We start from the raw sequence: 27,034 nt of genomic DNA, 5'->3' as shown, positions 1-27,034 counted from the left end.
CAACCTAGGAAAAAGAGAAAGATAGAAAGATTCACCAAAAAATAAAATAAAAAAACAAAAAATAAACGTAAAATGAGTGGAATGAAAAAAACAAAAGGAGAAATAGAAAAGAAGGGTAAATTAAAAACTAAATTAAGCAAAAAATGAAGTAGAAAAATAGTAAAATTAAGGGAAGGAATTAAAAAAAAGAAAAGAAGAATGAAAATACGATAAAACAAAAGTAGTGAAAAGTGAATAAAATTGAATGAAAGGAAGAAGGGATGACAGAGAAAAAGAAAGATGCGAGTGTAAAAGAGGAGTGGGGAGAAGATGGTGAGGGGGTTGTTAGAAAGTAAAATTTCGAAAGAGACGAATGATTAAAGTGTGATGGTAAGAAAGAGAAAGAGAGAGAGATATATATATAGTGAGAAACAGAGTGAGATGGGAAAAGCGCGCGCGCGCATACACACGCATACGTAAGGGTGGCGTGTGGGCACAGAATACACTTATAAAAGGGTGGCGTCGCGACGCCGACGTCGTCATTTCATTCCCGCGTAGAGACAGTACGCTCGCGTTGTGCTTCTATTCAACTTCGAGAAGATCCAACTTTTTTTTTTCTCTGTTGAGGTACGAACTAACAGAAAATATATCACAAAAAAGGGTTCGAGAAAAAAAAAAGAAAAGAAAAGGTCATTAAAAAAAATATAAATATATATATATATATATATATATATATAGGAAAAATTTAAACCCTTTTCCCCCGGATGCCAAGATCATCTCGCATTGTGTCGCGAAAAGTTTAATTACTTTTTATATAATAATTTTTTTCTATTTTTTTTTTCTTTTTTTCTATTTTTTTTTTCTATTTTATTATTCTTATTCTCTCCCCTTTCCCTGCAGGCAATCTTGGAATTTTTATTTTTTTTTATATTATTTTATTATTTTTAATATTTTTATAATATTTATATATATATATATATTTAATATTAATTTTAATATTTTTATTTTTTTATTCTTTTATTCGTTTATTCGTTTATTTTAAATTTAAATAATAATAAAAGTATATATGTATATGTATATGTATATATATAAATTTTGGATAAGTGTGTAAAAAGTTTGAATCTCACCTTTTTTTTATCTATGGTTACTTATCTATCTATCCATCTATCTTTATCTATTTTTATTTTGTCGGTGGTGGTACTAACAGCTAAACGTGCACCTGTCCAATTCCCAGCGTCAAGTTTTCTTCCAGCAACAGGTGAGCAGATTCCAATAGCTACTCTCGGGTTTGTCTGTTCTTCTTCTTGCTTTCTTTCTTTTTTTTTCCTTTTTTTGTTCTTTTTTTTATTTCTTTCTTTTGTCAGAAGAACTTCTTCTTTTCCTTTTTTTTTTCTTTCATTTTTTCAAACGACAGATGAAAGAGTTTTGTTGATTCTAACAGTAATCCTTTGATACATGACTTTTCAAATGTTTCGTTTAATTTTAAGTCAATCAAATTGTAATTTACCACCCGCCATTCCGTCTAACATTTTCTTTTTAATTTTTCATCTTTTCAAAGAATAGACGAAAGAGTTTTGTTGATTTAAACAGTAATCCTTTGTTACATGAGTTTTCAATATTTCGTCTAAGTCAATCAAATTATAAATTACCGCCCTCAACGTTTCTAATAAGAAACATAAAGTTTTATAGAAAGATACATTAAAATCGATCAATACTTGTTAAAGTTAAACGCTCGAGAAAGATTAATAATAATTTTCTTATATAATAGTTCGTTTTTTTATGACAATAATTATTTTTTACTATACACTACACTTTCATCCTGTCCTTCAACCCCTACGAATGTAAAATTTAACATTATTTTAATTAAACAATTCTTAATTATATTTTGACAAATCAAATAATGGAAATGTTGAAAGAAAGTAACATTTTAAATTTCAATAAATAAATTTGAATAATACCGTAGTTAAGATAATAAAATAATTCTAAGTTAAAAGGAAAATATATAAAACAATTTATCATATGATTTATTTTCATAAATACAAATCATTCAAATCTAATAATAAATTTTAAGATTAATTGTCTTTTTCTTTATTGTTCTAACTTTTTGATTTATCATTTAATCCACCAGTCACAATTATCGATAAAATATTTAAACGAAAATATATACAAAATGTATTTACTTTTTTAACAAAAGTTTACCTTAAATTTTCTGAAAAGAAAGTTTCGTGGCCGTCGATAAAAATTTTGACGTCAAAAGTAAAATATAATTTAAAATAATTTGAATTATCCTCTCGAATAAAATAATAACAATAATAATAATAATAATTTAAGAAATATTCTTGCGTATAATTTTCTATTAAAAAAAATTATTAAATTAAATCGTAATGAGAAAAAGGAGGAAGTTTTTGTATTAATCTCGCGTAATATTTAGTTAAACTTACCAAACTAATTAAACAAGTTATATCTGATTTACTCAAATTCGTATTAGGATTCTAACATAATTCAAGTGTGTCACGTATTCCAACTACCGAACGTTCTTATTAGAGAAACACGGCAGCAACAGGTGAACACTTTATGATTATACTCCAGTAAAAATATTTGTATCTTGATAGCTTTACGTAGCTAAGTACTTTGTGAAATAATTTCAATGAAACTATTCTCCCCTTTTTTTATGAAAACATTTATTATTATTATTTTTTTATTATACCCTTTTTTACGTGATACGTTTCTATTATTAATTATTTTTTTATCTCTTCGATTTCTATTATGAATTTTTCTTTTACAGAAAAATCATTGTTAAATTGCACGAACGTTTATGTTTATTTTTTTAATTTATTATTGATTATATCGATATCATTTATATCGCAATTTTTAAAGAATTATATCATCTTTTATTGGATATAAAAATAATGGGACTTAAGTATAATGAATTGAAAAAAAGAAAAAAAAGAAATAATGATGAAAAAATTGATGTTTTTAAATATTTATTACAGAATAATTTGTTATACCTTAAGCATCCTACGTTAATTCTTCGTTGTATCATCTTTTATGACAATATTTCCATTTAAAATACATACCTTGTTAAGAAAGTTATAAAGTTACAAAAGGGTATTCCCATAGACTCTCATAAAAGGAACAGCTTCATAAGTGGTAGCTTAATAATCGCTCTTGACTGGTATTATTGCCTGCTTTCTTCGTATAGGGAGTGTAGTCCGAGATATTTCTATCCAAAAAGAGAAAACGAGTAGGTGTTTTGTAAAAAGAGTAATTAAAAAAAAAAAAAATTATGAATCAAAAAAGGAGATGAAGAAGAAGGATTATTAAAATTTATCGATTAATTATACGAAGCTATGATTCTGAAAGTGAAACAAAATTTTTCGAAATGATTTTCTTCAAAATTAACTCCCCTTTTTTTATTATTTGAGTTTAAATATAAATTTGATAAAAAAAATAAAATTCTTATAGTGATAATTAGGATTCTATATGTTATATAGAATATGTATTGTAATATTACTATATACAGTAATTATATATTAGTTATTACTATATATTATGTTACATATATTATTATGTAGTATAGTATATTGTATATATATTATAATATATATTATTATTAGTAATAATATAATTTAATAATATATATTCATATAATTTAATTTATTGTATATATTTATTACATATATTATATACAATAAAAAAGATTATTACTTTTATTATATATATTATATTAATAATAAAATTATTACTAATAATATATTATTAATACTATACTATACATATATAATAATAATATATTTATATTATAATATAATATATATTATTTCATATATATTATATATACAATATATTACTATATAGTAGTAATATATAATTAGTATTCGTTGTTGAAGAAAAATAAAATATATATTTAAAATATATTAACATAGTTTTGATAAATATTTTCAGAGAAATTTGTGAAACGTGTCTTCAACGTTTATTCGTTGGTTTAAGTTTTCGCGAAACATTTGCTACGTGTAAATTCAACTCGTGTTTCTAATGTCGTCAAGTCATTAGTAAGCTATTCTTGAAACGACATATTTCAAAATGTGTTTTTTTTTTCAAAATGAAATTTTCTTCATAAGTAAAAATGTCATCATCATTGTCACTCATGCTATTTTTAATAATACAATGAACAACGATCTTTCATTATTATAAAAAAAATGAAATTCAATAAACGTTATAGATTGAAAATAATGTTTGTTAAAATTTGTTATAGTATCATTTGTTGATTAATCGATAATACGAAATGACCAAGGAATAATAATATTATACGAGAATATTGTTAATGTGAAACTAATGTAAAATGAAACGAAAATGCTATTACTAGCAAATACCTCAGTTTATCCGCTATATTTTCATATTAGTGATCGTATTGTTAATTTATTTTGACTTTTGAGAGTATAAATATTAATTATTACTAACTCTTGTCTTGTATTTATTTATTTCTAATTTCATTTTAATGAAATTTATTATTGTCCATTAAAAAATATTAAAACGGGTGTATAGGTTGCTTTTTTATATTAGAAAAATATTAAATGTTCTAATTAATATTAAATAAATAAATTTGCATGTAATATACAAAAATTATTGGATTTTTGGTAATATTTTAAATACCTTAAACAAAATTATATATAAATTTATTAAATTATATAACATTTATTAAATTATATGTATATATATTTAAATACCATAAAAAATTATATATATATTTATAATATTTATATAATAATCTTTTATAATTATTTTTATTATTATTATTTTATTTATTATTATTTTATTCTTATTATATATAATATGACACCTATTTAATTAATACTTATTTTAAGAAATTATTATTAAATTAAAATGTTTTTGTGTCAAATTTGTTATTTTCATTATTTTATTATTTTAACACTGTCTTTTATAATAGTTGTTGTATAATTTATGTTAATTTTGATACTATTATATATTTTTTTTTAAATAAAAGAAAAATGTTACAGAATATTAGCTGTTACTTATTCATTTGCTAACATTTAATTTGAAACGAGGAATTAGGAATTTTCAATTAAATAACGAGTCAAGTTCATTTTAAAACTCGCGGTTTACTATTAACCACGCAAACGAGGAGTACAAGAAGGGGAGATCTTCTTTTAATTAAATCCATGAACCTATATGAAACATTTTCGTAAATTTTCTGCTATAAAAGGCTTGAAATTAATTATGAAGCGAAACATTTTTGTGTGCAATATAAATATTAATAATTAATTAAACAACGAGTGAATCCTCTTGTATTATTGTTGAACAAAAAAATATAATACAAATTTTATTTCTCAATTTATTTTGCATTTTCATGACGTTTGGACATAATATTTCAAATCTTTCATATACGTATCGTTTAATTTTATTTTGTTAATTAAATCAAGTTATAGGTATGAATAATTTTTATTGTCTGTTTTATTTTTTTATTCTTTTTATTTTTATTTTTAAGCATCTCAATGAATTCACATTTCATTAACTTATTTATTAAAAATGTTTTATTTAAAAAAATGAAATAATAATAATAATAATAATAATAATAATAATAATAATAATAATAATAATAATAAAAAATAAAATAAAAGATGATAAAAGTGAAAACATTGTAAGATTACAAATAATTTTTAATATAAGAGTAATTTGTTAAGAAATTTTGTTTAAAGCAATGTAATGATCGATATAATTAAAATCTAACTAATGTTAGCTTTTTAAAGACAATCATATTTGTTGTATTATATATATTTTAACAAGACGTAAACGAGAGATTATTTTGCGTATAAAGACAAGAAAACAAGATGGGTAAACATAAACGCATTAAGAGGATGTATTAACAAGGTTTCATTTCACACCAGAAGAGAGATGCTTCCGCATCTCGAAAGAGGAATATCGATTTGACGTTAATCTCATTTCCGTGACTACGGAAGTATTTACTATCAAACACACACATATAAATATATATATAACCACTTTGTCATCATCTTTCAATAAAATCAACTATAAAAACAATGTAATCTGGAATTTCTCACGAGTCATTTCGAATATTCGTAGAAAAAAAAAAAAAGAAACAATACTTTAATTGTTAAAAAAAAAATTAATTTAACATTATTATATAAATACATAAAATAATAATTTAAACAATGTTCAATGTAATGGAAAATTTAAAAATTATTATTTGTGTTTTTTAAATTTATTATTTATTTTAATAAATATTTATTTGCAAAATTATGAAAATATTATAGAATATAAAATATATATTTTTTAGGGTTTTTTTTTTAATAATAATAATTAAATATTAATAATTAAATAAATATATTATACGAAGATAGATAAAAAAAAATTGTCAATTATTTGATGAATTATTTAAAAAAAAATTTATTTAACATTATTCTACAAATAAATAAAATAGTAATTTAAAAAATGTTCAATATAATTTGTTTTTTGGGTTTTTTTTTTAAATAATAATCTAATAATTAAATAAATATTGTACGAAGATTAATAGACAAAAATTTGACAATTATTCGATGATCTAATTTAATAAACATAGATATTATTCTTACTTTTGAAACTTTAAGATGACATTAACTAAGAGTCAAGGTAAAATATACTCGTAATTTTTCGATTGAAAAATCGGAAAATACATAGAAAAAAGGAAAACGTATTTAAGAAATACGGAAATGATGGAAATGATCAACGGTGTAGAGTTGTCATAGATGAGGAGAAAAGTGAAATGCGTAGGCGAGATGGTTTAATACTCTTTCCATTTCTAACTTGGTATATCTGGTAATTGAGAGGAAGATAAGAGAGGAAAACGTTTTTAGGAACCAATAGGAAAACGAAGAACTACCTTAATTAGCAGATTCGTAGAAATTGCAATTTCGTCATCATATCTTTTTTTTCAGTCTAAGCCGAGTTTCATTTTCTTTTTTTTCTTTTTTCTTATTCCATTCAAATTTCGATAGAATATAAAACTAATATGGAATATAAAAACAATTCATTGGATTTTTGGTCTGTCAAAGGTTTACAATCGATTAGAGTAATGAATTAATTTTATTTTTATTTTATTTTATTTTATTTTCTCTTTTCCAATCTTTTATCCTATAAAAAGTAGTTGTATTGAAAATGTATACATCAAAGTCCAAACTGTAGATTTATATATATTTATGTATATCTAATTCAAATTTTTTTTTATATGTAAATTATATTTTTATGATTTAGATTTTTTTTTATATAAATTATATTTTTATAATTCAGATTTTGTTTCATATAAAATATACGTATATATATTAGGTTATTAACTATGAAATGTCTGATTACTCGTATTATTTTCACATCAAAATCAGACACTTAATATTTAATGACCTAATAATTTAATTTCTTTATATAAATTATATATATATATTTAATTCATTTTTTTTAAATATAAATTATATATATATAGATATATATATATAAAGATGAAAGATCAAAATTAAAGAATGTCAAGATTCACATAATTTAATGTTAATATAAATACGTCACTAAAAAATCGAATATTTAGTTTTATTTGTGTACATTACTATTTGTTACATACATCAAATAATATATATCATATAATAATATGAATCGTGACATTCTTCTCTTTAAATTTTTCATTCTAACACATATATAAATATATGATATTTAAAAAGAAAAAAATCTTTTAAGTAATTTTGAAAATTAATCAACAAAAAAAGAAGAAGAAGTGGAATTCATTTTAAGAAAAAGAAATTTTTGTCTTCAAGAAAAATCTTTGTAAAAACCTAGAGTTCTTATGAAAAAAAGAATAAGAAATAAAATCATAAGAAGAATAGATGAATTGAAATAGAAAGAATATCGTTTTATGACGTTGAATTATACTCGAACATGATTTTCCTCTTCTGCAGAATCGTAATAATCCGAGATGATGTTAGAAGTAAAATTGAAAAAATATATTGGAAAGAATTGTTGTATTTACTGATCAATGGTTATCATCCGATAATTCATAGAGAAGAGTAATTGAACGATCGTGAAATAGAATATTTTCTTTTTTATATAATCATCATCATCACCCTGAAAGAACCTTTTATACAAAAATAATCAAAATAATAACAATAATAATTAAATGTTCTTTTGCTGACCTATCGCAATAATTTATTTTCAGTTTTGTTCTTTTTTCTTTAAAAGAAAATTATCTTCTTTGTATTTTTTTTTTAATTTCACATGATGTTCATTTACACTCGAACGAATTATAAACTTTAGAATATTGAAAGAGATATTTAATATTTTAAATAAATATTTTAAAATATATTTAAAAAAAAGATATTTTAAATAATATCTTAAATAAATAATATTATAACAAATAATATTTTATTAAATATTAAATCGTAGTACGGAATATCTGGTAAAATTTGCATATGAATATCAAAAGATACTATTCAAAATTATCAATGATAGATAAAGAACTTTTCATACAAAAATAATAATAAAAATAATAATAATAATTAAATATTCCTTTGCTGACCTATCCCAATAATTTCTTTTCCTTTTTGTTATTTAAAAAAAAAAAAAATTATCTTCTTTGTATTTTTTTTCTTTCACATGATGTTCATTCACACTCGAACGAATTATAAACTTGAGAATATTGAAAGAGATATTTAAAATAAAATAAAAATATTAAATCGTAGTATGGAATATCTGGTAAAATTTGCATATAAATATCAAAAGAGACACCATTTAAAATTGTCAACGATAGATAAAAAGAGAAAGAGAGAGTATCAAATGGCAGACTGGAGATGAAAGATCGATTTACGACGATAGAACGAAATCGTTAGTGAGGGGTTAAGGGGTGTAAGAGTGTGGGAATGATTGCAAACTAAAATAAAGCTTTTCTTTACCAACCACTTTTCTTTATATCTTCAAAGCGTTTCATAATATTATTAAAGAACATAAATCATTTTTCTCTTATTTCTATTTTTTCTTTTTTTTTTTTAAACTACCTTGGTATACAAGAAAAAAAATAGGAAGAAGCCAAACCATAAGAAAACTATATATAAATAAATTTTTTTTTAAATATTTTCACAAATAGAATGATAAGAAAAGGAAAGTAATAATAATAATAATAATAATAATAATAATAATAATGAAGGAAAAAATAAAAAAAATCAAAGTTATGAAGATTTCTCATAAAAGTATATTGATTCAATTGACTTCATAAGGGGTTGAAGGGGGCGAAAGGCAAAGAATACGTATAACAATGAGAAATAACAATGGTAGTACTGAAATATAAGAAAATACTAGACTAAAAGTCAAATAACGTTGAATATTATTAATATTCTCTTATAAAAGAATATTAATGAATAATAGCAGCTCGTTTTTTCTTCCTTTTTTTTTTATTTTTCATTATTGTTAATTTACTTTTGATTCTAGTTGATCAACTTTTGAAATTATTTCTTTCCTATTACATTATGTAGTATTTTTTGTTGTTGTTAATAATTATATTATAAATATATATATATATAAATTAAGTAATAAATATTTTAAAAAATTATTTTATATTATTATTTTTATCAAATTAAATTGTATATATATAAATTAAGTAATAATTATTTTAAAAAATTATTTTATATTATTATTTTTATCAAATAAAATTGTATCAATAATTATTTTAGAAATTAATTTTATATTATTACATATTTTAATTAAATCAAATTGTTATAATATCGTTCGAATTTATATAACGATATAAAAATAATAATTTTTCTTCTTATTTGTTTAAAAATTTGTTCACGTATCATTATGTCTAACATTTCATTTTATAACCCTGAAATATATGTATTTAGAAAAAAAGTATATATATGTATATATATATATATATGAACTTGACAACACGTGGCTTACGTTGCACGTGATTTAGGGTCGTATGTAAGTAACAGATGTGTTATATATCGTAATAACTCAATCGTTGTGGGTCACAGGGATTTTCTGATACTTGTAAGGCATCGGTAAAATATCGTCGTGTTTTTTTCCTTCAATCTATATATAATACATACACATATAGACATTATATATGTATATATATTAACATAATGGTAAATATTCTTTCAACGTTTGGATATTTCATTATATACAATCTTATATTAGTTTGTTTCTTTTTTTATTCATATTACATACAATAATTTATTCTACGACGAATGACATACTTAAATTCTAATGATTTGAAAAAAAAAATATTATTACAATAATAAATAAATCTAATTACATAAAATATTATAATATAATTGTTAAAATAATAATAGAAAAGTATTTTTGTTATTAACACGTTCCATGCCAAGCCCTTTTTACCTGACTTTTCATTCAGGCCATTTAATTCTGCTGTAGCGAAATCAATCATTACATGTAATTATTAATTATTGCAAATATAACAATTAAACAAACTTATGTACTTTGTTCTATACTGCATTTTGTATAATGCATCAATATTTTAATAGAAATATTTTTTTACACAATTAAATTTCTTATAAAAATATATTTTCAACGCATAAAATGATAAGTGTATCACCGATGGTACATATGGCATGGAACGTGTTAATGATTTTTAGAAAGTGTGATATATAAAAATATATATTGATAATAAAAATAATATAATTTTTCTTAGAAAGATGTTTAAGATATTACATATTCTATTACAAGTGAATAATCTAAAAATAGAAGATAACGTCAAAGTTCTAAGATAAATTGTAAAAAAGACCCGTTCTGAAAGATTTATAAGCTGTATATATATATATATATATACATGTTCTGTCTCACGATCAAAGAAATTCCAGATAAAAAAAAGAAAAAGAGAAATGAACAGTTCTACTAGCTAATGAAATTCATAATAAAATGAATATAGAACAAGGAGAATAATACAAAATTTCCAAGAAATAAAATAACAAAAAACATGAAAATACAATGATATTAACTATTCCGATAAAAGATGAAAGAATATCAATAATCCTTCCTTATATTATTTTTATTTTTTATTTTTTATCAAAGAGCTACCACATACACTTGTAGAATTAATTTATCGGTTTTTTATTTCAACATTTTTCTGGACAGTGTAGAATAATATTATTATAATCGATAAAAGGTTATACTATGTGTAATCTTATTGACTACTTTATGGCAATAAAAGTAGAAAGAAATACACACACACACACACACACACACACACACACACACACACACATGCACATATATACACATATAAGAAAAGAAAAGAATAGAAAAGAAATCCATGGGGGGTTCTAAGGCGTGAGAAGGAAACAAAATTTCATTTTCTTTTAGGAAACAAAAAAAGGAAAATATATATATATATATATAGGAAATGACTCACGTTTTTCTTAACATGATGAGATATCCTCATCTGTTGTGAAGAACCTGGTGAGTGATTTCCTAGAGGAGGAAGTAAAGGATCTACCCTTCACTATTTCACAAGCATCCCTTTTTACGATGACAAATTTCGTGGTAATTACCACTTTTGGTGATGCAATCTTCTCGAACAACCACTTTTCTCGATTAGTCCAAAAAAAAGATACTTTATCTTATGTTTTTTTTCTCTTTTTCTTCTTCTTTTTCTTTCATTATTCGGTCAACCATGTTTATTTCTTTTTTATTTAAACAACCTGGAAAGGTTATTTAGACATCAAGAACGGAATATTGCGGAATAAGATTTGAATGAAATTAAAGTCATAGAGTCTTGCAACGTTGAAATCTCTTGCTGAATTTGTCACGGTTGAATAAATTAAGATTAAAAGAACTTAGTTAATAAAAAAATATAAAAATATTAACATTTATTTGAGAAACATTTAAATGGAGAATAATCTTTATTCAATTTATATTAACTTATTAATATTCAATTTATTACGAATAAAATATTTGTAATGATTATAAATAATATCAGTATTATTTGTTTTAAATTATCAAATAATTTATTACTATATTTAATTATTATATTTTATTTTTTATTATATTTATATTTTATTTTAAAATTATAAAATATTTGTTATTATATTTAATAATATAAGTATCAAATTTTTTATAAAATAAATATTAATTAATTTATATTTAATTTTAAAAATATAAAATAATTTATAATTATATTTATAATTATTATATTTAATAATCTAAATATAAAATTTTTTATAAAATAAATATTAATTAATTTATATTTAAATAAATAACGTTGGTATATTTTTTATATTTTTTTTTATTGTATTTTATGTGCGTAACCGAATAAGGTTGCATAAATATCTTGTTTCAAAGTTTCAATATAAAAGAAAAAAAAATGAATAAAATTCTACGAGTTAAGTTAACCTCACTTTTACATTTTTCACGTTTGCCATCCTTTTGATAATCGTGAAATTTTGAAGAACCCTCCACCCCGTGCAAAAAGGTGCAAAGTTAAGATTTTCATTCGTTTATATCCCTTAAAAAAAATATATATATATATATATATATATATATATATATATATATATATATTGGTATAAAGAATAATCACGTCGTTTGAAAACGATTTTTCACAGTCGAATTCAGGGCACAATTCTAGCTCGTTATTCTACACGATAAACTCGACGATGTTCACGTTTAACGAGGGTTGTGTGACGAACTAACGACAAATACATATACATACACACACATACACACAAACCTCTTTTTCTCACCCTTATTTTCTGTGCAAACATCATTTCGTAATCTTTCGTCTCATAAAAGTTCGAGAGCAACGTTAGTATTGAATGTCGAAGATAATGTTACACGTAAGAAACTAAATTTTCTACCCTTCATGCATTCCTCCCCAATCGTCATTCGTTCTTATCAACAATATTTTTCCATTCCCCCCCCCCCCTTTTTTTTGCTTGAAAATTATTTTCTTTTTTTCTACAATATTTACAATTTTATTAAAATATTTCTCTTTCAACAAGTATTTTTCAATTTTTATGATATTTGACTTAGAATTATTTTTTTTATATTTATATTTAAGTGAGATTTATAATTCAACTATTTATTAACAATAAAAAATAATGCTAGGAGTATTAACGATTAAAAATTGACAAGGATTAAACGTAGTTGTGATGAACATAACTTTTACTGATGATCTATTAGATCTGCAAAAAATAATTTTAAAAAATAATTTGTTTAAAAATTAAATAAAAAAATAAAATGTAATTTGATATATTTGATCAAAACCGAAAAATAAATATCAAATATAAAACCAAGGAAGATAAAATATATATAGCATATATCAGAAAATAAAATCAGAAAAGGAAAAAACAGTAAAGAAGTAAAATAAAATAAAATAATAAATAAAAGGAAGAAAGGAAAAAAGGAAGGAAAGAAGGAAGGAAAAAGGAAGGAAAGAAGGAAGGATAAAAAATATGAAATAAGGGGATCTTATTTTTCAGGAAATAATTCTTATCCAGTCAAAGACTTAGGTTAGTCCACGTATTCGTATCTTGGATTTGAGGTTAAGCCTGCAGTGGTTCAGGGAGGTCACGTGATTGAACAAACCGAAAAGGTGGATATCTTCATTCTCTGGGATTTTCACGGTCAAATATTGAAGGATCTACCCAATGGGGAGATTTAGGTTTTACCACTCAATAGATTTTGGGTTAACCATTGTCCAATCTTAGTGGTTTTGTCATCTCATCTTCTCTCCCTCTATCTATTCGTCCGTCTGTCTATCCATCTGTCTGTCCTTTTCACTTTCTCTTTCATTGGTTCACAAACCACTAAAGCTTTTAAGCTTGGTATTACTCTGATACGCTTTGTTCTTCTGATTACGAAACAATTGTGAATAGCCTACGTATTTCGATTATATTACCGTTATCGTAATACCATTCTATTGTAATATTTGATTGAGAACAATTAGGTTATATTTCATTAATTTTCAAATTTTCTTTCTTTTATTAAGAAAAGTACTTTTACTTTCTAAATTCTTATTATATTTAAAATAGTTGTAAATAACTATTTTATATATAATAAATTTATAATATATAATATATAGTATAATATATAATAAATTATATTTATATTTATATAATTAATATATATTTAAAATATATTAATTTTAATTATTAATATATTATTATAATTATAATAAAATATATATAATTGTATATTTTACCATATATAATATATTCTATATTTATATTATTAACAATTATATATTTTATTAATTTATAAAAATATTACCATTATAAAAATAAACTTATAAAAATATAAGTTAATAATAATAACTAACCCTAATTGTGAAGATTTATTTAATTCAAATTGAAAAAAATTATATATATTGTAATTTTTTTTTAATAAACTAATTCTTCTTCCATTATTTTGTTCTGGTTAAAGTAATTATCGACAAAATGTCAACATTTTATTATCAAATTAAAAAAATAAAAATTTAAAACGTTATTTGAAATATTTATGCTGCTCGTTAGTTAAATTAAAAATAATATATTTTAAATTACGAGAAAATGAAACCTCAATCAACTTGACAAAATTTGGAATATATTATTATTTATTTATTTATTTATTATTCCTATTCATTTTTCATGTAAATTAAAAGGTAAATAATAATTGAATTTTCTTAATACGCGAACTCGTAAAATTCTAATTTAATTACAAACGACGTAGGAAGAAATTTGCATGACGATCATTTAGTTTACGTATTTCACTTTAGTTAGTTTCTTTATAATTAATTGAACCTACTACATAAATATATATATTTGTACGACTAATTTCAAAGAGAATAAAAAATGCATTCAACAACTCGTTAAGTTGAATAAAATAAAAAATTAATTAATAATTGTAACATTTAAAAATACTAACGTGAGATATTCGAAATTTATTCAAAAAAACAGAAGAATAAAAAAACAATGAAATATACTTCAATTCAAAATGTACTAAAAAAATCGAAAAAATAAAATAAATTTTATATAAAAAAAATGAAAAAAAATAAATCATAAACAATCTTACACGATTTACGTTAAATGCAACGTAACATAGAATTTGGTCAGGCGACCTAATTCGTCTAAACTTTCAGAAATGTGTAATGCGATTCTCTATATTCTAGGGATAAGCTTGAATTTCGTTAACAGTATTCGACACATCTCATAAACACACATAGATATTTACATATACATATAAATATGTGTTGAAGTAAGAGCAATATCCAACGAAAGTATCCTAGAAGCTAACAGAGAAACTAGTTGGGCTTTGAAACGACAATCTCGTTTCTACCATCGATGTCGTACAAACTTTTAATATTCATAGAACTTTGAGATACTGTAATGTCCATATTTACTATATAGCATCATATTACATACATACATACATACATATAAACTACATATACATATATATCTATTAACGGGGGAAAATTTGCTATAGAACGGAATGATTCTTTATGAGAGTATCATTTCAGACAAATAAGAAATTTTTAAAGTTTATTCTCATTTTCTTTTGTATGATAACGAATATGTATAATACTTTAATTATTATATATGATTATAATAATAATATAATATTTAATTTTAATTATAATAATATTATAATATATTATAATATAATAACAATAATAATAATTTATAATATTATAATATAAATGTAATATATTATTATTATAATAATAATAATTATAATAAATTATATAATAATAATAATATAATATTTAATATTTAATTATTATATATATTATAATTATGTAGAATTTTATGTGTTATATATAATTTTTTAATTTTTTTAATTGAACTTTTTCTCATTTTTTTTATAATAACGAATATATATATATATATATATATATATATATATATATATATATATATATATATATATAATACATTTTAATCAGAAATTATTTGTTAACATTGAAACAGTTTAATTTCTTTTTATGTTAATTTGAACAATACTTTTTTATTTTAAGAAAATATATTAATAGAAAATTAATTTTTTAGTTATTTAAAAGTGTTAATATATGTTATGTAAAAAATTAGTGTATAAAATAGATTAAAAAAACAGAAGTAACTAACATTGTTACAAGTGTTCTATATAAAAAACAAATACTCTACCCATTTACTTTAATTATGATATTAATTTAGCGTAGTATATTGTTTATTTAAATTTATTTCCAGTATTATTTTTCTTTTGTTTCAATTTGATTTTACAAGGGATTATTAATAATTATTACATTTAATAGATGTAAGAGAAAAGTTAACTTTTGTATTGAAAACAAAGTTAATTGATAACTTTGAGAGAAAGGTAATTCAATTTGATGAACGAATGATAATAATTAATACGAGATAAATAAATATAAATAATTAATGAAATATTGTTGAAATATTAAAACGAATAATATTCTTACATATCCATACGTTGAATTCGATATGTGTACAATAGGAAGGTCTAATTGTAACTGAGTGTCTCTCTTTTGTTTACATCTCGGATTACAATAGGAAATGTTATAATAAAATGGAGATAAACATAGTTTGTTCTTGAAAAGTTTGGTAACTGTTGGAAGATTTGTTTTGTTTTTTTATTCACGCGAACGACGACGGAACGCTCGATCATTCATTTTTCATTTATTTTATCTATTTCCTTATTATATTTTATATCAAATTTGTTCTATTAAATTTTTGTTTCTTCTTTATCATAAACAACACGTTTGATTACCCAACATTATTTGTTTAACTATAAATTAATTTTCTATCAAATTAAATAAACAAAATGGTAACACTTTCTTGTGAACGAAATAAATATTTTTTTTTTTTAAATAAATAAATTTATACTTTTTAATAATTTTTCATTATATAAATGAAAAGAAATATTTTTTTATTTATTATAATTAAATTATAATAATATATAAATTTATTTATTGTAATAATAAAAATATATGAGATACCATGAACTTCAATTGATTATTACTTTTTACTAATTGAACTTGTATCATCATAAATAGTTCTAAATAATAATAATTATATTTAATAATATATTAAATTATGTTATAAGATAAATAAAAATAAATAAAAATAACAATTTATACACAGTTAATTATCTACAAAAAAAAATTAAAAAATAAACATATTATACATAATTCATATATATACACGTTATTTGTTATTATCATTTTTTAAAACAATTTTATTTCAATATAGTTAAATAATTTTTTACAATGTACCCCCATTTACACGTTTAATTCTTCTTTTGTTTAAAATAGTATACTTGATAAATATCATACGATTGATTGAATTTACCATAGACTATGATAAATTTTAAGTTACAACATAGTTTGTTAAAGTTTTCTGGAGAAAATCGATATCTATGTATCGATATCTAATGCATGTTTTGTTTTACAGTATTGTATTCGGTTGAAAAGATGATGACGTTGAATGTGATCGTATTCACAATGTTCGCTATTCTCGAGGGAACTGTTCTTGCAATGGAAGAACCATCCTCTTCCTCATCGTCCACTCACAATCAACGTCTCAGTCAAGCGATATCGGATCTGGTTTTCGATGAACCACCAGAGAAAAGGGCATATACCTATGTTTCCGAATATAAAAGGTTGCCAGTTTATAATTTTGGTCTTGGAAAACGATGGGCGGCTGATGCTAACGATGGCAAGGTAATATAACATTGTTTTATTTAATGTTAATATCCTTGAAATTATTTATTTAATTAATTATTATAAATATAGTATAAAATAATAATAAAATAATATAATAATAATAATAATAATAATAATAATAATAATAATATAATATAAATAATATTAAATAATAATATAATAATAATAATACAATATAATAAAAATTATATTGTATATACGGAAGGCGACAAAGACAGGTGGACGAGACGGCTCATAACGAACGTACGATCGTGGTCGGAGAGAAGTCACGGGGAAGTAAATTTTTACTTAAGGGTTCATTCTGGTTTCTATTCCGAAAAAAAAGGCTATTTTCACGATTTTTTTTTAGGCTTAGTAGGATACATATACATATGAAAGTTGTTGGGTATGATAAATACACTCTAGAAGTACAAGAAAAAAATTTTTTTTTATTGTTTTTAACGTTTTTTGACATCCAAAATGGCTGACAAACGTGAACCCGTCAAAAAAAGGTATGCTGTTGGCGGGCATCGAAATTTGAGAACGGGTGGTCTAAAACAAAAAAATTAAACGGTTTTAAATTTAGTATGACAATGGCTATCGGGTATGCTAAAACTATCAATTTTTATGAAAGCAAAACAAAATGACAGCCATTTTTCGAAAAAAAAAATCGTTGATTTTTTTCGCAGTTTTTTGTAAAAAAAAAATAGTAAAAATTAATATTTTGACTTGGTTGTAGCATGCGAGATAGCCATTCATGTGTAGAGTATGTGGTTAAAATTTCAGAAGGATCGGTTGAGTAGTTTCGGAGATATCATGCCCGCCAACCGAAAAAACGTTGTTTCGAGAAAAACGCGTTTAAAGTTTCTTTTAACAAATTTTTAAAAAGTCTGACTCTACCTTATTCTGCGATGCCTGCACCATACAGTATGCCTTCTGCTTCTTCAAAATACTCATTTTCTTCAACTCTAACCTTTTTTCGTTGTGTCCTGGCCTCTTTTAAAGATTCTCCGCTCAAACGATTGGCTGAACGCACACGCGTGTTGTCGCGGTGACTAGCGTAATTGACTGCGATAGGGCCAAGTTTTATCTCCAAAACGTGCATTATTTTTAGTATTGGATCAAAACCTTCGTTAAATATACAAGCTGCCAATTGACAAGCTATTTCCACAATTTTTTTACCATTAAATAGATGTTTAGGCACCATAGCCCAAACGCATTTGTTGAAGCACTCATTATTATTTTGAGTGTTGCCACCTAAACATCTTTCAAGCAATTCTGGTTTTGTCAGGTCTTCGTACACTGGCTTTAATACTTCTTGGACATCTTTAGCGAGAGGAGGAGGATGTTTATAAGTATCAAGGGTTTTAGCTGCCTCAACTTTACGATACTTACACCAGTTGCTAGAACAGTATGTACGTTGCGGGTCATCATCAGTAGAAATTTTGTGATAGTACCCCGCCCAAATTTCCTTTCTCATGTTCTCAATTGAATTTTTATTTCTTTGAACAGCTAACCCATAGTTAGTTGACAATTCCTTCATCAACTTTATAGTCAATCGTTGAGTTTTAATCACTGGAACACTTTTTTTAATAATTTTTTTCTTTTTTACAACTTTCTTCGGTCCTTTTTTTGCAGCAGGTTTCTTGGCTTCCGCTTGTTTCAAAGCTTTTCTCTTTTGAATCAGTGCTTTTCGTGCTTCGTTAGTACGGTTGAAAACTCGTTTGGCAACATGTAAAACACACTCTAATTTTTTGATAACAAAATCTTCGCCGTAGGGAAAAACATTTAGCAACATTTGAAAAGTTTTCGTGTCGCCATCGCCGATATAAAAACCATATTTTACGGAGAACTTCTTGAGTGATCGAAGAAACATCTCCACGATACCATCAACCTCCATCTTCCCGGCACTACCTTCATAGTTTATCGTACAATGCGTTTTATGCTGTTCGTACCAGGCAAGATAGTTTACTTCCTTCACTTTTCTTTTCCACATCTCACATCCCTTACAGTAAGTTGACCTTATAGAAACGACGACAATTTTTCCACTGTATTTTAAAATTAGAGAAACTATTCCAATCAACGAAGAGAATCCTCTTTTGGCCCAAGAGCCGTCGCCAGAAACAGACAGAATATCCTCTGGTTCTCCTCGTATCTTGTTTTCGAGTTGCTCTTCGGTGACGGCTTTATGCGACACTACGTTAAAAACAGTATTGACCGCGATTAGTATAAAGTCAACGATTCCATAATATGCAGAGATACTTAAACCTTTTCCGAGGTCCATAAGTTTGCAAAACATATTTATACCATGCACACCAATACCAAAAAACCTTTCCAAAAAAAAGAATATAGCGAAAAAAACTGAATACTAGTTTTGTTTTCCTACACCATTCTGAATAATATGCAGAGACATTTCCACTTAAACAACCGTTTATGGTTTGTCTCCTCTCTCTGTAATATCTCTGTGTTTGGGTCGCAAAATAATATACTTAGACTGCTCGGATCGTTCTAAAATTTTTGTATGATAATTCTACATATGTCTACTTTCGAAAAATGCAAAAAAAAAATTAATTTTTTCAAAATTATAAACCAGAATGAACCCTTAAGTACGTTCGTCACATAACGCGTCACGTCATTTCACTTTTCCTGGTCCTGAATCATAGCGAACACTGTCGTTGTCTGGGGTCAGATCTCCTGTCCTGGTTCGTAGCGTCCGTCTGGCGTCTGTCCACTGCGGGCACACGAAAAATGTGTGTTCCGTGTCGTCCTGAGTATGAGTATGTCCGCAGTACCCGCACGACAGGGACGTTACTTTCCCCATACGGTACAGGTACCTGCGGAAGTATCCGCGGCCAGAGAGAAACTGAGTTAAACAAAAACGAATGGACGGATGCCTAGAAGGCTGACCAACAAGCTGAGAGGATGATCAGACATGCGGCCAGCTCGAAGTAATGTGCACAACAGTCCCGGACTGGTTTGGAGACAGCCGAAGTCAAATGACTTCATAAAACATATATATAATAAAAATTATATTATAAATAATATTAAAAAATAAATAAATAATATTAATAATAACATAATAATAATAACATAATAATAATAATAATAATAATAATAATAATAATAATAATAATAATAATAATAATAATAATATATAAAATATATATAATATAATATATATTATAATAATATTTATAATATATTATTATAATTATAAAATTAATAATAAAAATTAATAATATAAATTAATAATAAATAATTTTTTTTGTTAATAAAATATATATATATATATAAATTAAAAAGTTTAACAATACTAAAATATTATGTTAATTGTGTTCTAAAAATTAGAAATTACCATAATTAAAATTAAAAATACAAATATTCCTTTTATTTACTGTACATTTTTTTTCTTTAATAGTTTTACCTTCCTAAATTATTCAATATTTGTTACTGTGAACAAATTTTATTATATTAATTATATTATAATAATAATTCTTTATATATTCTTTTATTTATTAGCGAGGAAGACCATTCTCATTTGGACTTGGAAAAAGAATAAAACCATACAGTTTTGGTCTTGGTAAACGTAACGACAATCAATTCGAATATCAACCATCAAGAAGAAGTTTGGATTATTTGCCAGTTGAAGCATATGAGAGATATTTATCACGTGACAACGATGATGATCAATTAATGGATTACATACAAGAAAAACGTGGAAATCGTTTGTACAATTTTGGTCTTGGCAAAAGAGATTGGAACGTAGTATCATCGTTAGATGACTCAATGCCAACAGGAAAACGGCCTAACGATGTTGCCGAACAAAGATATATGTTTGGTTTAGGAAAAAGGATGATGGAAGAAGAAGACAATGTTCAATAAGAAAAAAATACAAAAATAAATAAAAAATAATTTAAACTTAAATTTATCTCGAAATCATTACGATGATGATGATGATGATGATGATGATGTCGCACGCGAACGTTTTTTTGTTTCTTATTCTATTTCATTAATACCACATCACTATATTTTAATATTTTGCAAATTATTAATTAATTATAAATAAAAATATTATTATATATATGAAAAGGTATAAGAAAAAAGAAAAGAAAAGCAATCATAATTAAAAAAAGAAGACCATCATTTGATCCTATTTTTTTTTACCATTAATAAAATATTATATAATAAATATATAATTATAATAAATTTGTTTTTTACCATTAACTTTTAAAATCTTATCATCATCGTTCGCGAAAGCGTTTAATTATGGATTTTTGCTTAAATATAATATTTACATACATATGTATATATATATACACATAGGATAGATGTATTTGGTGAATGATCGATGCATTAAAAAAAATATATATATTAATTATTGATACACAAATGAGTTTGATTTTATTTTAATTGCATTATTTTTTCCTAATCAAATCTTATTATTAATTGTAAATAACCTCCTTCTTCTTATTATTATTATTTTTTTATTCTTCTATTTTTAATTTAATAAAAATGTATGATGTAAGTTAACAATGTAATATTTATTTTATATTATAATATTATTAATAATTATTTTAAAATAAGAAAGATTGTTACCTTTACAATGACAACGTTCATTTGCTAATACTCCTGTCTTATGTGTAATTAAAAAAAAAAATTATTTTCGAATTTGACGATACCTCGATTATCCAATCGAATGAAATAAAACAAAAATCTACAATCCTTACTATTAAACATTATTCAATATGTATATATTATATAAATTTGTTTCTTGTCTGATATTGTTCATTTAAGTATAAATTTTAAATGAAGTATATTATAAAAAACAATAATGAATGAAACACGGGTCGTAAGAATTAATAAAAATTTGTTTAATTCAATAAATATCAAAATGTAAAGTCATTATTAATATTAAAATTAAAAATATTTAATAATTCAATAAATTTTTATTGTTAAATATTTTAATTAAATATTTAAATTAAATAATTTATATTATAATTAAAAATAATTAACTAATTATATTAATTTTATGTTAAAATATATAAAAATTGAATTTTTGAACAAAATGTAAATTAAATTAACAAAACAATTCGTTGTGTGATTTGTTCAATTATACGTAGTGCCAAAATAATGAAATAATAAAAAAAAAGGAAAATAAATATTTATGATTGTAATTATATCTCGAGTGTATCAACAACAATAAATCTTATAATCTTCTTTTCGTCATATTTGATTTTATTTTCCATACTATTTTCTATTCAATTGAACAATACCCTTTAAAATTGTTTATATCTTCAAAGTGTTATGATAAATTTTATTTCAAATATTTAAACGAGGTTATTATTTATAATGATGTTTGATCGATTGAAAGGTTTTTCGTTTGAAATAAATAAAATGATAAAATAATCAAGTAGGTGGTGGTAATAATCGATTATCTGTTACGCCCCCTTACGATACATTTAACAAAATTGTTTCAGTTTCTAATTGGTATTGACTCTATTTCAATCATTTCAAACTTTTATCTAACAGAGAAAACCTATTATTATTGATTTTTATACATATTTATGTATATATGTATTAAAATATATTAAAAATGAAATTTTTGACAGTGAATTAGGTACAAGTTTTAACATCAACAATTATGAAGTGTTTAAAGTGTTCGCTAATCATATTTGTTGTTTTTTCGTTAATCAAATTCATATTTGCCATTGAAAAACAATGGATAGTTGATTTTCAATGGGAGACTAAAGAAAATTGGGATCAATTACCAGAAATCGATGGACACGTTATTTTTCCACTTGAAACTAAACACGCTATTGGTTTTTCTAAATCAGCTGATTTGAAATTATCTCGAATCGATTTACCGAAAGATGGTTCCTTGGTTTTATTCAGAAATGGTAAATTAGAGGTAAGATTTTATCTACCAAGATATTTTTTTAAATTATAATTATTATTATTAAAAATAATCATGCTTAAATATAATATTAAATTAATTGTCTTATGATTTTTCTTTTTTTTTCAACATAAAAGTGAATTTACATATACGTATCGTAAGATAAAACAATTTATAATAAATAATATAAATAAGTTGATTGTTTTTACAAATTAATATCCGAATGAAACATATCTTTAATTTAAATAACAAAATTTACAAAAATATTAATCTAACATTCGAACAAAAATTCCTACAATTATAGCTCAGCTATTCATCTAAAAATTCGAATGGAAAAATTTCAAAATGGTTGAAAGAGGGTAAATATTTTTGGAGTGATCCTGACAATTGGAAAGGTGGTTCTGAAGCAGCACCACACATGGAACGATTACCTTGTCGTCAAGATGATGTTGTTTTACCAGGAACTGATGAAACATTTAATATTCATTTACCATCAAACGAAATACAAGTTGAATCTGTCAGATTGTCTAATCACGAGTATCCAAGTACATGGTGGGATTGGGATGAGATGCAAAGAAGAAAAGAATTTTTAGGTGGTTTTCTTAGTGTTAAGTAAGTTTTGTTTCTTTAAAAAAAATTAAAATTATAAGAGAATAGCAGTTTATCGAATAAACTATCTTTAAAGGTACAGTCAATATGGTTGTAGTAATTGTCGTTGTCAAGATGGTTTACCCTATGATTATTTAAAAGAAATATGTGCTATACAAGGACCTAAATGTGGTTTTGCAGCTTGCGAATATCCATTACAAGTATGTAAAATTTATTAGGATAAAATTTAACATAAAATTTAATGTAATTTTATATACAATTATTTTAATTAATTATTAATAATAATTTATTAAACTTTTTTTAAATTATATTATTTACTAATATTAATATAATTATATTATATTATTTATATTAATATAATTATTTACAAAATTTATTAAAATTATTAATTATAATTAATTAGCCTAATTTATTTCAATATAGTTAATTTCAAAACTTGTTTAAAACTATACCACCTTCGTTTATGTTCCTTATTCTAATAATATTCAATATTCAAATTTACTAAATGATTTATTAAACCTACATAAATTTTGTAGATTGAAGGACATTGTTGCCTTTATTGTGGTGGTCGAATAATTATACCAAAAAAAGCTTCATTAGCAATAATCCGTTCTTTAGTAGACGAAGTTTTCGAACAACGTGCAACAAGTATTGCTTGGCACGTTAGAAGAACATGGACGGGTAATATCGAAGTTCTTATCAAAGAGAAGTCTGAGTATACAGGTGCCAATACACTAATAGCACTAGAAGACCTACTGACAAAACTTCATGGTAAATTATTAGATTTGACCTCACATTATAATTATTTACCATTTAATTTAAATCAATGAATTTTAAATACACTTTGTTTCTTAAACAACCTTACATTTAAGAATAAAAATAATAATGATAATAATAATATATTTTATTAATGTAAAATTATTTATTTTTACAAAAAAAAAATAAATTAGAAGAAAATATAGAAATATCGTATACAGAAAATACCGGTGCACCATTAAAAGATTCACGATTGGCTGTAATGCTCGGACCTTTGTTCGGTGCACCAATGATCATCCTTGTACTATTAATCATTGGCTTTTGGTACTTCGATTACTCTATAAGATAGTAAGTAAAAATGACTGTAACTTTATTAACATTAATTTGATAATAATTAACATAAATATTCATCATGTTAAAAAATGTTGAACTTAAAATCGAATTAGTTTTGAGAAAAGAAAACTTTCAATTAATTTAACCAACTATCAAAGAAACTTCGTCTGTTTAATATTTCCCGTTTATGGAAAGATTCAATATGGCGTCAGAACAAAATCCAATAATATCTTTCGTATAAACAAAAAAAAGAAAAAATAGGGAGAAGGAAATGAGAAAGTACACGAAGAAGATAAAAGAAAATTAAAGATACGAATAGAAAAAAAAAAGAGAAGAGATAAATGTCGAGTATTTTAATTAGCAAAGTACCGGAAGTGGAAAGAAGCGTATAGAGAAGTAGATTACAATCTCATTTACTTTATCTTTCTCTTTTCCTTCTAGCAGAGAGAGAGAGAGAGAGAGAGAGAGAGGAGTTAATTTCTTCATTACTATATTTTCTCATTCTCAGCTTTCTCTCTTTTATTATTTGCTTCTCACTCTCACTCTCACTCTCACTCTCTCTCTCTCTCTTTTCTACAAGCAAACAGAGACGAAGCTTGTAACATTTAATTAGCTCGATAGTTAGAATCCGAGCTTTATTTCCCCATCGACAAATTTCAAATAATTTTAGATAAATCTTGCTAATTTGTCACCTGGAAAAAGAGAAATTCTCTTCAAATTTTCCAAGTTAAATATTAATCAAACTTAATAAAACAGAAAAAGATTCATTGTCTCTCATTAATTTTTTAAAACATTGTTAATTACGAATACGAATATGTTTAAAAATAATTGATGCTCGTTATTTTTATTATAATTGGATAACTTTTTTTTTAATTTTAATTATACCATATATTATTTATTAATTTAAATTATTATGCAAATTTTATTTAATAATTTGAATTATTTTGCAAATTTTACTGTATTTAATAATTTGAATTATTTTGCAAATTTTATTTATTAATTTAAATTATCTTACAAATTTTATTGTATTTAATAATTTAAATTATTTTGCAAATAATTTTATCTGAAAAATTAAGAAAAAACTTTACTAAACATACATGTATTATTTTTTAATATTTCAATAATATTATTTAATTGTATTGTTAATTTATTAAAAAAAAAAAATAAAATAAAAAATCTAATTTATTTTTTTAGCGTATTGTCTGAATTATCGGAAGCATGGTCATCTGTTAAAGATAAATCGAATAAACCGTTCAGTTTTGCACGTTTCGAGAATGTCCTTGAAGGTAATGTGAGAATCGATGATTCTCAAACAAGAAGACGAGAACATGAGATGAACGAAGAACTCATTAATGGTGAAGAGGTGTTGTTGGATGAAGAGGATGGTGGTGGCCCTTCTACTGGTGGAAACTTTGAAAATCCACTTTACAGATCAAAAAGGGACAAGAACTTCAGAATAGAGGAAAGAGAACTCATCAACGTTCATCTACCATTAAGCCTGACAAGTTTGAAAAACAGAGTGAAAGATAATACTGATGAGGATGATGATGATGTTATCCAGATGGATATCGAACAATAAATTTTTAAAGTTGTTGTTTTTTAATATTAATTTAGATCAATTAATAAACGAGTATCATTGTACCTGTTATAATTGTACAGTACTTTTTTTTTCATTGTAAAAATAAAAAGATTGTGAACTAATATGACGTACTTGAAATAGTGATTTAATTGATAATCCTATTTATTTTTAACTAACGAAATAAATATCTTATTTA

General features: G+C 23.6%; 3 protein-coding genes across 5 annotated transcripts; 2 read left to right on the top strand and 1 right to left on the bottom strand.

Moving 5' to 3' along the window:
• Positions 1–502: 502 nt before the first annotated feature.
• On the top strand, positions 503–22,893 carry Apime-ASTA (allatostatin A). 3 transcript variants are annotated; one of them, XM_089176823.1, is made up of 4 exons: positions 503–606; positions 1,187–1,237; positions 17,418–17,686; positions 21,188–22,893. In XM_089176823.1, the coding sequence occupies exons 3-4, from the start codon at positions 17,438–17,440 to the stop codon at positions 21,548–21,550; spliced, it is 612 nt and encodes a 203-aa protein (XP_089032949.1). In that variant the 5' UTR covers positions 503–606; positions 1,187–1,237; positions 17,418–17,437; the 3' UTR covers positions 21,551–22,893. The 3 variants fall into 3 exon arrangements, with proteins under 3 accessions (XP_089032949.1, XP_089032951.1, XP_089032952.1); XM_089176825.1 differs by having other exon boundaries at positions 524–668; XM_089176826.1 differs by lacking the exon at positions 1,187–1,237 and having other exon boundaries at positions 524–606.
• LOC149031054 (uncharacterized) lies at positions 18,010–20,218 on the bottom strand. Its single transcript, XM_089176822.1, has 2 exons — positions 18,569–20,218; positions 18,010–18,220 (listed from the first exon to the last, which is right to left on the bottom strand). Exon 1 carries the CDS (start codon positions 19,965–19,967, stop codon positions 18,570–18,572), a length of 1,398 nt encoding a protein of 465 aa, XP_089032948.1. The 5' UTR covers positions 19,968–20,218; the 3' UTR covers positions 18,010–18,220; position 18,569.
• A 296-nt stretch (positions 22,894–23,189) lies between the features above and the next one.
• On the top strand, positions 23,190–26,962 carry LOC107070706 (protein amnionless). The gene is made up of 6 exons (XM_015329143.2): positions 23,190–23,576; positions 23,866–24,173; positions 24,247–24,370; positions 24,707–24,941; positions 25,121–25,274; positions 26,454–26,962. Exons 1-6 carry the CDS (start codon positions 23,310–23,312, stop codon positions 26,836–26,838), a joined length of 1,473 nt encoding a protein of 490 aa, XP_015184629.2. The 5' UTR covers positions 23,190–23,309; the 3' UTR covers positions 26,839–26,962.
• The last annotated feature ends 72 nt before the right edge of the window (positions 26,963–27,034 follow it).

The sequence above is a fragment of the Polistes dominula genome, unplaced genomic scaffold (assembly GCF_049000335.1).
Source record: "Polistes dominula isolate Pdom_NZ unplaced genomic scaffold, Pdom_raw_medaka contig_12, whole genome shotgun sequence".
Taxonomy (NCBI): domain Eukaryota; kingdom Metazoa; phylum Arthropoda; class Insecta; order Hymenoptera; family Vespidae; genus Polistes; species Polistes dominula.
This window is presented reverse-complemented; position numbering and strand designations above follow the sequence as displayed.

Bases quoted from the DNA above. Each gene is read 5' to 3' on its own strand.
- Apime-ASTA (XM_089176823.1), top strand. From the start codon at position 17,438: ATGATGACGTTGAATGTGATCGTATTCACAATGTTCGCTATTCTCGAG. The intron at 17,687-21,187 runs GTAATATAACAT...TTTATTTATTAG, and splicing joins CTGATGCTAACGATGGCAAG to CGAGGAAGACCATTCTCATT.
- LOC149031054 (XM_089176822.1), bottom strand. From the start codon at position 19,967: ATGTTTTGCAAACTTATGGACCTCGGAAAAGGTTTAAGTATCTCTGCA.
- LOC107070706 (XM_015329143.2), top strand. From the start codon at position 23,310: ATGAAGTGTTTAAAGTGTTCGCTAATCATATTTGTTGTTTTTTCGTTA. The intron at 24,371-24,706 runs GTATGTAAAATT...TAAATTTTGTAG, and splicing joins CTTGCGAATATCCATTACAA to ATTGAAGGACATTGTTGCCT. The intron at 24,942-25,120 runs GTAAATTATTAG...AAAATAAATTAG, and splicing joins CCTACTGACAAAACTTCATG to AAGAAAATATAGAAATATCG.